The 12,234-nt window shown below is 35.1% G+C and overlaps 1 protein-coding gene and 1 long non-coding RNA gene across 8 annotated transcripts in view; one reads left to right on the forward strand and one right to left on the reverse strand.

Moving 5' to 3' along the window:
• The window catches only part of cnc (cap-n-collar), a 53,717-nt gene extending 43,097 nt beyond the window's left edge, over positions 1 to 10,620 (forward strand). For all 5 annotated transcript variants that reach the window (XM_066302763.1, XM_066302761.1, XM_066302766.1 and 2 more), the window contains exons 9-10: positions 5,786 to 6,714; positions 9,127 to 10,620. In XM_066302763.1, coding sequence (XP_066158860.1) covers positions 5,786 to 6,714; positions 9,127 to 9,279 — 1,082 coding nt within the window. In that variant the 3' untranslated portion in view covers positions 9,280 to 10,620. The remainder of the gene's footprint in view (positions 1 to 5,785; positions 6,715 to 9,126) is intronic.
• On the reverse strand, positions 493 to 5,771 carry LOC136350753 (uncharacterized). Of its 3 annotated transcripts, none has more exons than XR_010734199.1 (3): positions 5,718 to 5,771; positions 640 to 1,084; positions 493 to 586 (listed from the first exon to the last, which is right to left on the reverse strand). It is a non-coding gene; the product is annotated as an uncharacterized lncRNA (long non-coding RNA). The 3 variants fall into 3 exon arrangements; XR_010734198.1 differs by lacking the exon at positions 5,718 to 5,771 and adding an exon at positions 5,630 to 5,716; XR_010734197.1 differs by lacking the exon at positions 5,718 to 5,771 and adding an exon at positions 2,961 to 3,088.
• Positions 10,621 to 12,234: the final 1,614 nt, after the last annotated feature.

A 12,234-nucleotide genomic window follows, 5' to 3' on the forward strand; every position in this document is an offset into this window, starting at 1 on the left:
TTTATGAGAGAAAACATTCATCGAATATAATAATCAAGATTCTATGGAGATCCAAGCCTAGCAGTATTAAAATTGGAACTTCTAGGGAGACATAATATATCCCACAAATTCTCTAACGGGCATTCTCCACGCTAGTTCAGATTAGGGAGGCATTACATAAAAAAATCCTGATTTGCTATAAAAACAAGACCCTTTTTTCTTAAAATACTATGATAACATATCATTCGGAAATAATTTAAATTCATATAATTAACCGTGACCGTGGTAAGACGACAAGCAAAACACGTAAATGGTATTCTTTGAATTGGAAGTTCTTGTTTATGGTCGGGTTCAAGATACGACGTTAGTGGTCCAGACCGTCAACGTTACATCGGACAGGTATCCTATAAGGTCCTAAATTTGAATTTCTAGCTGAGTTCAATTATGACTTCGGCCATCGTTAAGGTGGTGCGTAGATGAGGGTTCATTTTCACTGTGCTTTGCTGCTCTGCGGTCAGGACTAATCCCGGGGTTCATTTGGCCAATGTGAAAGTTGGATCGTATGAGGGCTGAAGTTGGAGGCTGCTCTCAGGAGTTATGGTCACATCTAGGATTTAAAATCATCGCTAGGGATGTCATACCCTGAAAATCATAACCTACCAAGAAACTAGGGGAAGCTGCTTCCCCAACTTCTCCTTTAAACCGAATTAAATCGGCTGGACTATGGTAGTAAATTTGTAATGTTCTTGTGGCCTTGATTGAAGACAGTCCGGCTGGAGCCCCACATGAAATTAAAAGTAGTAGGTTAGGAAGCGAAAAGGGTTTCTAAAGGCCCAATGTAGGGGTTTGTCCTCAAAATTATTTTCTCATTGAGGCAAACTGTCTAATTCAATATCCTCAGGGATATTATCACTCGAAGCAAATGGTTCTGTTTGGCTCCTAAACTTATTTATTGCTTTAGTTACTATTAAAATGAATGGAATAATCGCAACGCACATTGCCTTGCAGATTTTCTGTTTTCTCCCGTATCCTTTCTATCCTTTATCCAATGACCCCTTGGAAGGTGCTGGAACTTATCCCTGGTGGATGCCCAGTTGCTGCATTACTAAAAATTCATATTCTAGAAAGATTATAAATTCGCCTGTAGCACTTTTGCAAATTTTATTAATCGACATAATTGACCTCCTTAGAAAGTTGAATCTGCTAGGTGATCTGTAATAGTTATTGAGGCACCATAAATTTTCTAGGACGCGCTACAAGGGCAACACAAATCTTTTACAGTTGAAGATAAGTAATTTGCATTAGTCCTGGAGCAGCTAAGCTTTAGATACGTATTGTCTAAATGGACAACATGAAGTCCGTAGTGTATTTCATCGATTGAGAGCCAAGTTATTATGTTCTGATATAAGCAGTCAAATGGAGTCTGAACATCGGTCAGATTAGTGGTATCTATTTAAAGTTGCTTAATGTTTAAGTAAAACGGCCTTATCGGCTTCGTCTATCGCAAACTTGAGCAAAGGCACATCTAAATTAAGGGTTAATTAGAAATCAAGAAAAACCTTATTTTTGGTTCTATTTCACGAACAGATTTTCACTCTGTGTTTTACTGTTTATTAAATGCGTGATATTTTCATCTTAAGTAGCTACCAAGTTTCACTAGTTCTATTGATTAATCCAGGTAGTCGGAGGTTATTTAAAAACTTTTTGGTTTTTTAAGGTTCGCCTGACAATCCAGAGCAAAAGGAATTGTATTTCACTGGTAGTTTGCATATTTCTAAATTTTCGTAATCAATAACTCGTGCAGTGGTGGCATTCTAGATAATATATTCTAAGAATTACACTCGAAGAATTCGTAAATTGATAAATTGTTATATTAAAAATAACATTATTTGCCATGATCATTACAAAATTCGGAATCTCGCGATAGTTAATTACATGAAAGTGATTTATAAAAATATTATTTACTATTGATATATGCTCTATTCACATTTAGTCAAAATAGACCCCAATTATGACTTAACTTTCTCAGAATTTTTTTATTTCAAAATGCGCTTAGTGCAAACACTGATAGTTCATTATTATACATGTAACTTCTCTTGATTGTTCCAACCGTAATATTTTTACGACCACGGCCTAGGAAATAAATACTAGTAATAATGATAATAGAACAATGCGGAGTACCTACAATTGATAAAAAGCACTGACCAAAATTGCGCGTAGGTCGGGTGTTATGTTATAAAAATTTGAAAAATAGGTCACTAGCTAATGTATTTTTTATTAGAAGAGCCTAAATAATGAAGCGAAATGGCCAAGTCATTGTTGAATGTAGATAAAAATAAATATGGCTGAGTCTATTTCGGTGTGATCCAGTCAAACATTTAGTGCATTGTGTCGGTTTTCTAACAGGTGGTGCCTACATTCCGTAAAGTTTGCGAGTATCCGTAATTTTAATTTCCATTTACTTAACTCATTACTATTTCGCAGGACTTAATCACGAGTTAATAGTTTAGGTGGACAATATCTCGTTTGCTTATGCTAACATTAACGCGCTGCAAGCTCGTTATTCGTGCTTTTACATGGGCAAAAATTCACGATTCTAAAAAAACATTTGATAATTTTTTTAAAATGTCCGGCGTGAACAGTGTCGGTTTTCGCTATTCAATGTTGGGATCTTTTGGGTGTAGATATATTTCACCTATATGTTTTATCACTGTAAGTTGGAACATTTGATTTGCTAATTATTTTAGTTCGATTGGTGCTAATCTGTGACCAATAAAACAATAAAGATGTTTCAGGCCATAAGTTTTCACTCAATAGTTAGAGAGTAATAATTTTTTTCATTGCATATATTGAATTAACCCTTTTATTATCGTTGAACAAATAATAACAATGAGAGAGTATCAAAGAATGCGCTTTACGCCATAAATAACTGTACAAGTGACGATGGTTAGATGATGAATGCTAAAAGTAATTACTCACACCTGCGACAAATAAAAAGTAGCTGAGCCAAAAATGTGCGTTAAATCTTGCATCCCACATATGTAACACATTGCGTGTGGTAACGAACTTATTACATTGTAATATATCAATTTCCCAAAATAGATAGCAGTATCAGAACGCTTTGGGTCATGTAAATTTTAAAGCACCGATTCTTGTTGGCTGAATGTCGCTGATATCCACATGTTATCCTATTTTTCTATTAAAAAAGCAGCTATTACAATGCCCAAAATAACTTTGACACCGAGAGATGTTTAAAACTGTAGATAGTTTAACGTAAGTTCGCTTTAGCATTTACTGGAATCCGAGGTTGTACCAGCTATTCTTGAACAAATTATTCTCATAAACCTTTTTTTATACATGTATCCTTGGAATACTAGACAAACCATTTTATTTTTATTTGCAAAAGCAATTTTACGTACTATTATTGCCAAGTAAATTAGCACTGTCATCGAAAGATAAAGCAAATTGCAGGTTTAATGGAAGATGCGCATATAGGTTTCATTTACATGGAGACGTGAAGCAACTGGCGTACGAATGTTTATACAAGTACATAGCAGTCAGCGATGCCAAAAGTTAGATAACTCAGATTTCGTCAGCAGTTTCACTAAAAAGTGCTTCGCCTAGACTGTTGAACTGAAATTTTCAAGTATTTCCAATAAAAAATAATAATTTGAAATTTGAATAAAAGCAAACTTGTTTATTATGTCAGCGGTATTAGCAATAATCCTCTACTCTTATCAGTTTACCGGCCTATTTACGTTTTTTAACAAGTGTTTCCATTACAAACAATTTTTCGAATTCCTCATTTTTATGAAACGTCGTGTTTTCGTTTAAATTTTACACACAGCTTTCCTTCCAAAAACCTGTCACCCAGTTGTTGATTCAAAACGGAATATATGATTCACTTGATTCTTAAGAAAGTACAAATGATGAGATAAGGAATCAAATTTAAAGAAAGTCGAATTGTGGAATTAGAATTTTTGTCATGTTAGTTTGAAAGAATCTGTTTACTAGAATTAGCTAACTTATCTACAATAAATGAAAAGAGCTTAGTCATTATTAAGTTTGAGAAAAATACATATATACATATTACATTTAAATCTTTAGAGATAAGCCAACAGTACGAATTAGTTCGTATCGCCGTTAACATTCAAATTAGTTGTTTCTGGGTGTCGTTAATGATCAGTAATTATTTTCCCAATTTGAAGAAAATCGGTCTGGCAACGTTGCGTTCGTTCTGTTTACAGTGCTTGTTACTTATCTTATTTTTGATAACGGATATTTTAATTTAACTTTTATCATCACTCTATTTTTTATCTACGTAAATCTTCTTAGTAGCTTCGGAAAAATGAGGGAAGTAAATTATACCACGATAAGTTAGTGGATATCTCGCCGCGAGTGTGACAGTTGTTAGATTAGAATTCCTCATTAGATTTCGATGTTTCTTGGTGTTACAACGCACAGTATCGATAATTTCAATCCTACAGTGTCGGACTGGACCATAAACAACGTGCTTTTTGTTACTTTTACATTTTGTTCTATGAAAGTTATGCATCCGCAAGTCTACAGAGCCAACGAATTGGAACTTTTCTCTTTGTGCTCTCTCTTCCTTTACTTCTTGAAAATCATGTGTTGTTGCTGTTGTCGTAATCGTTGTTGTTGTTGCTGTAAGGCCTAGATGCCAGAATGCCCATGAATCTTTGCGTCCGTGATCATTACGACAATAGGATTTTTTATCCCCAATCAAATTCCGTCATGCCTCCAGTGGAAATGGAAACTTATCTAGGTTTGTAACGTATTTGTTTTCCGAATATATTCTCTTGTGTGTGTCTTGTGTATCATCAGTTTGCCACAATTGACAAGTTTGCATATAAACCTTAAGCCTGTTTAAAAGGTTCCGCTTCCTTTATACCTAAACTACGTCTTTATCATTGTAAGATTAGGCCTTGGTAAACACAGAGTTTCAATACTTTTAGCCTGTAATTGGGGCTTTTTGATTACGCTAAATCAAACTGATTACGGCATTTCCTAGTAATTGTTTGTTACAGTCAGTCAGGTGGATACAGGGTAGTCAGATTCATCATTATATAGGGCGAAATATAAAACAAAATGGAAACATGTTTATTAGAAAACAAATACTGACATTCGATGTCAGACAACTTACGGAAACGAAAACTCCGGAGTCTGTCCGAACCCCTCGTGTGTTAAGAAAAATGTCAAAATTTCCCTATATATAATAGCTGTCAATGTCAAAAGACTCCAAGAAACTTTTGCGAAAAAAATAAACCAAGAAGGATAGGTTTTTAGCATCGCCCTGTTCTAGTTGCATTCCCACATATAAGTCTATTTTCAAGATAAATTAATGAGCATTAAAATGATAAAATGTTTGAGGAATATAATTAACCCTGCACCTCGCCATTTAAGTAGTCCTAATTGTCTACTTGGTAAAAGTAACCACCCTGTATAATTTGTAGCAACTTGGATTGAAATGCAGTTCTAAAACTGTTTTTAGAATGATCATTATTCATATAATGTGCTATTCGCTTAAAATCCTAAACTCGATCGATTTGTTGTGAATTTGGCAGACGTACTAACGCGGTAGTAATTGCGTAAATACAAAATTATGATATATCGCTGTTTATTCCTGTACCTGACACTGATCCCACGGTAAATAGTTACATTGTTTGTGTCATATGCCCTTATTAATTTAGCAAATAAACGCCAAATTAAAGATTTACATGATTACTACTTCTCCCTAAGCGTTGCAGTTATCCAAGAGGTGACTGAATCTGTGTCTTGTTTTCAGGGATGTACACAATGCGTATGTTGGAAAGCAACAACACTGTAAGCAACTTGAGCATGAACAGCACGACGCCCGTAACAACTAGCGTCTCTCGGCACGACATGGAACGCTTGGATACGTCCAGCGACAGTGCCGTCAGTTCAATGGGTTCCGAAAGGGTCCCCTCTTTGTCCGATGGAGAGTGGTGTGATAATGGCTCAGATTCTGGACACACCACCAATGGGGAGCACTACCCGCAAGATTATCACAATAAATATCGTCCATTCGACTACAGCTACTCAAACTTGTCAGAAAATACCCGCATGCCACCTGTTCCTCAAAAGAAGCATCTTATGTATGGCAAGAGGTTCCACACATCTGGATTTTCGGAATACAGAGACCCTGCCACTTTTCCCCAAGAGAACGCCCCCTCCAGAGCAAAAATGCCCGAGGTGAAATACTCGTGCTCTTCGGAGTTCACTCACCTTCCCCGGACTCCCGTAGACCATATCCAACACAATCACACGTATCACTTGCCTGCAGAGAATTCCGGTGCCATGCAAAGACCAGTTTCCAGAGACAAGGGAAAGAGTCGTAAATCAGACGACGAGCATTTGACTCGCGATGAGAAACGGGCCAGAGCATTGAACATTCCGATTTCTGTTGACGACATAATTAATCTACCCATGGATGAGTTCAACGAGCGTCTATCTAAATACGACCTGAGCGAAGCACAGCTCAGCCTGATCAGAGACATTAGAAGACGAGGAAAGAACAAGGTTGCAGCACAAAATTGCAGGAAACGAAAATTGGATCAGATCCTGAGCTTGGCTGATGAGGTCAAAGAAATGCGAGACAGAAAAATGTCCGTAATGAATGAGCATAAATATGCCGTTGGAGAATTGAAACGTATGAAGGACAAGTACCAGCAGTTATACAGACATGTATTTCAGGTAGGTAGTTCTGAATAAAAATCTGGATGACATCTATGTAATATATTGATATTTTTGTATGTATCATACAGTAAGTTCAAGTATCAGGTGATATTTGTAAAAAAATGAAAAGATAAAGGAGATAATTTCTCAAAATGTCATCTAATTATTTAGACGTAATGTCTAATTGGGTCTCCCACATGCATATTTGTTTAGACTTTAGATATGTTTGGCATTCTTATCCGCTCGAATTATCAGTTCGCTATAAGTACACTTAAAGTCAAATAAATAGGACATAATAATGGTTCGATGATGATTGCAAAATTTATTTTAGACATACTTAACGCAACATTTCACCAGATACCGGTATTTAGTTCGACCATCACTTTGGGGGGCAGGCTCCTTTTTGCCTATCAACGAAAAATACCTTATCAGATGTCAATCCACTTATTTAATATTACACTCCACGTTCTGAAATATGGTGAACTTGAGCATTTAGCTTAGCGTGTTGACCTGCACTCGTCCTACTAATTTAAAATTTTGATTTTCAACCTGAAACTTCAATCGTTTCAGAAATTCCTCGCTTTGCTGGGAAAAAGAAGTGCACCATAGTGCACATTACTAAAAAAACATGTAAATATTCGTACATTTATAATAAAAATTTTACACTTTTAATATTTGTTGTCATGCAAATAAATATTCAGGGTGTGGCATGGGAATCGAGCATTTTTGCAATAATCATGGATTTTTTATTTTTGATATACAGGGCGTTTCTGAATGGGTGGTAAAAAATTGAACGGGTGAATCCTGTGCCAAATTTAAGACGAAAAGTTCATATAAAGACATGTCCAAAAATACTGTAGCTTCGATTTACAGGGTGCTAAAAACATTTTTTTTTAAATTGTTTTAATTACTTGTTATTTTTTTATTGGATTTACGGAAAATTGGTACATGTGATACGCCGAGTGTTTCCTACAAACGAAAATTTTAGGACTTTGATCTCATATACGAGGTGATGCGTATTACTGGATCTTGAGCTCTAATTTATCACATTTTATTTCTGTTAAAATTCTGAATCTTTTAGGCAAATTTCTAAAATCGGCATGAAGTTTTCTCACTTTTCAATCTCACAAAATTTCGCTTAATTCGATGGTTTAGGTAATATTGGCGATAATAGTTAAGGGTGTCCACATCAATTTAAATAATAAAGTAAAACTTAGTAAAATTGGTCATGATTTTTTACTGCAGTTATTTGTTGTCAGGTTTGACAACTACTGGCTATTAGTTGCCTGAAACTGTAAAAAAACAATGTTTTTTTCGCAGCGTTTGTAAAAACACAAAAGCGTTTTTAATACCCTGTATAAACTGTTTTTTATAATATGAGCATGGCCAAAAACAGCATTTTATAATCACGAAAAGAATATTACATCTGGCGTGTGCTGTGCATTCTCGTTCACGGAACATTGAAGACGTTCCGGCAGGACGCAGTTGATTTCGGTGATTTAATGTCGGATCGCTTCTTTTAATTTTTTTAATGTTTGAGGCTTCTCCTCGTAGGCACGTGCCTTCAGATAACCTCGCAAAAAGAAATCACATAAGGAGAAGTCAGGCGACCGAGCAGGCCTTAAAATGTCACCAAATCTGAATTGCAGTCACAGACTCACCACTCCTATCGAAACAATTATAAACGAATACTCGATGTTCTAACGTCCACGACGGCTTTATGGAGGCAACTGAAAGATAATAAAATGCTACGGGCCAAAGGATTCAGTGCTTGTTGGAGCACAACCACTACAAACGGTACTGTACTACTTGTCTTAAAAACGCTTGGTTCCCACCCCGCACCCTGTATAAGGAGTCTGAACATACAGTAGCTCACTGTAGTCAAAGCTATTACACTAAACCAAAGAAAGGTATGTAGATTAATGAACCACACACAGTTCAAAACATATATGGGTTTAATGGCATAGCGGACTATGATCATAGTTATTGAAGGAAACCACCACTTTCGATTGGGTATACACTAGCGACCACTACCTTTCCGGGTTATCGTTCTTTCCACTGACCTTCAAAGGCACACTGCCTCGTTTGGCATTTATTTGATAGTTAATCAAGTCTCATTGTATTAGAGTCTGTGGAAGCAAGCAATAACCCTTACTGGAGAAATATATTTTTTAAAGAATCTTTCTGCTCCAAACCTTACATACATATGTATATAGGAATGTCTACATGTCATTTATATCGGCCTTTTTTTGGTAATGTTTACTGAAATGATCTTGTTTTTCCTATCAAAGCATTGAAGACGAAAATAAAAATGATCGATACGTTAGCAATCTCAAAAATTGTTTTTTCATTCGTTTTCGACCTTAATTGACACAAATACCGTAATTCATTGAAAAAAAGCAAATTATGTAATAAACAATTTTCTTTCAGAACTTGCGAGACCCCGATGGAAATCAATACTCCCCATACCAGTACAGCCTACAAACTGCAGCCGACGGATCAATTTTGATGGTACCACGATCAACCGCCGCCATGAATAGCACCACAGAACGCAAAGACCCTCCACAAAATCAAAAAGACTAAACAGTTAACATTTTCATTTGCTTCGACTATTAAACGTTTACACGCCCCTTAAAAGAGACAGAAAGATTCGCCCAAACGGCAAATTTCCCCACAAAAAAACATTTAAAGAGCTGCGTTTTTTAAATGTCATTTTTTCTTTGTTATAAGGTTCTCTCAAACTGGTGGTGTGCGAGCAGTGTCGGTTTGGGAGAACCTGGATGCTATTGTGAAAGCATTTATTTTTTGTGACATTTTTTTATGTTAAAGAGTACAGAATAATATATTTTTATAATGAATCCAGGTGATGAAAATGCCTTTTTCATAAAAGCTGTAAATATTAGTTAAGTATAATAAATGGAGCGGTGTGGTTGACTGACTAAAGCGGTTTCTAGGTGCAATACGGCATACTAGAGTTTACTATTTTTACACTGGAATTATGGGTAGTTTTGTGTTTTACGAAGTTAACTAGCATATACGTGGTGCTTTATTTAATTCGCTCCTAACGGATAAAGCATGTATACACAAGGACTTGCCATTATAGTGTTTTCTTGATAATTATAATTTAATATTATGGATTGAAACTTAATTTCTTTAAAGATAGAGTGAATTATTAATAATTTACATGGTTCAAATGATATTTTACTACGTATTTTACAAAATGTGGCGATGCTAGTTTAATCTTAGTTAGCAGTAATCCTTTTCCGTGTATATGTGCATTGGTGAAATTAGGTTGACTTTCCAACCCGGACAGCCTAATGGTTTAGTTTCGTCCCAGCAAAGAATTAACTTGAGTGAATTAATATTGAATATTAATTTTTGCAAAGTGGCAGTTTACTTTTATAAAGATATAGTTTTGTACATTGTATAGTAATATGAATGTAGTTAGGCCTCAGCTTCTTAGTGCACTTGATTTGAACCTACGGTCAAAGTTCAACTAAAGGTTTAGCTAAATCTACTTATTTGTGAATGTCTATATTACAGTTATTGGGATTGTTAGTTTACTATAGGCAGTGGTTTTTTAGGCAACCTGTATTATCGCTTAATAATCGAGAGACATAATGCTTTTAGTGTCATAACTTTACTTAATAGGAAGTAGAATTGGCATTTTTTTTTGGGATTAATAAGATAACCTGTACGAAGAGTTGGCACGCTTTTTTGTTATTGAAAATTAAATTTTTGTTAATTCTTTTTATTAGTGCCAATAGTACGTCGATCTCGTATATACATATATATCTTTCATTTAAAATGTTCAAGAGAATTGTTTAATTTTAGCAGAATCACTGAAGAAAACTTCGGATAGGTTTATTTTAAACATACATATTTTGTAAATAAAATAATAAATTAAAAATTAAAATGTACAAAGAGATGTTTTATTTATTACTCTGTGTTAACGGTACGAGGAGCGATTCAAATTTCTGGTGTGATACTAAAGACGTTTCATTGGGTGAAATCTATCTAGTTAACACAATCTCAATTTAGTGTAGCATTAGTAGCAGTAGCAACAAAGTCAAAGGCTAACCTTGGACTGTCTCTAAGCCAAAAGAGATTTCTGCCCCTATGCGAAACGGTTCTTTGTATACAGGAAAAAATCCTGTTCCATTTTACCGTAAGCTTGCCTATTACTTGCATTCTCCTCGGAAATGCTAGGAGGGTTCTTCTCTCGCATCGAAGTGTTTGCAGACCGGGCTTTCGTCCATTCCTGGGAGATGAGTACATATATCTGTTTAGTGAACAATGACCTGGTATGTCTCCTACCATAGACCTTTTATTCCAATTTAACCTATTTCATAACTCTTACTATTTTGGACATAACAATGGTGAACTCATTTTAAAAAAGGCACCCCGTATTCTATATTGTATAGAAACCTATAGAGGAATTTTTTCACTCTTGAAGAGCCGAAAACCGAATTAATATAAACATAAAATTCAGCTTACTATTGTGGATTGACAAATTGAATAAACGTTGTAAATTTCCTGTATTAAAATACCATGAATTCATAAACAGATACATGTTGAAATGCATAAACGAAAAGTTCGATGCTATAAAATTCCTGATTTAATCGAAAAATTTTGAGTGGACGCAACTGTTTTCTTTCTACATTAAAATTTTTAACGAGTTTGTATGCACATCTATAAAATTGCAGAAATTTTCCAAATCACCCTATCGGTCAATTATGACTAATCAGGTCGGAAATGTAGGAGGCCTACATCATATTCCAGACTTTAACCCATAGAAAATGAGCCATAAGTTTACAGTCATTACAATCACTTTTTATTATAGAAATTCAATGTTGAAATTTTGAACTTACCGATTTGAGTTATCTAATCTAGACAATATTTGGCTTTAGCGCTCTTATACTTTATGCCACTCACCCGAAAATAAAAAAAAAACGACACCTTACAAAAACTTGATATTTTTCACCGCATGCTCTAAGTACCAGATATACAATTTTTGAAATTTAGAGAATCAGCCTACCTCCTAGGCTCTTGATTCATCCATAATCTCTTAACCGCATCATCTGTTACTTACAAGCTAATGGACATTATGGAGAAGGCAGGCAAACCTACCCCCAAAACCATTTTGGGGGTAGATGTACTAGAATCTACCTACATGTGACGGGGTCCAGGATTGACATGAATATTTCTACGTGAAATTTCAACTTCTCCTCATTATTCTAAATTATTCCTTTTCTACAGAATCAACACAGCAACAATTGATTTAAGTACCACTCTGAATGTTATTTATGCTTCATTTTGTGCATCGTCCCTTTTTCATGAAATTTATCAGGCGGTCTAACTGATGTCCCGATATTTGTTTTATTTATCTCATAGGTGGATAATGGAAATAAGCCTAAATCAATACGTTTATCCATTAAATTATATACAGGTTAATGAGTTTATTGGTGTGGACATTTTCAATAAGAATTAGAAATACATGTGAGCGATAAAATTAGATAAGCTCAAAATGTTTGTTAT

The sequence above is a fragment of the Euwallacea fornicatus genome, chromosome 3, assembly GCF_040115645.1.
Source record: "Euwallacea fornicatus isolate EFF26 chromosome 3, ASM4011564v1, whole genome shotgun sequence".
Taxonomy (NCBI): domain Eukaryota; kingdom Metazoa; phylum Arthropoda; class Insecta; order Coleoptera; family Curculionidae; genus Euwallacea; species Euwallacea fornicatus.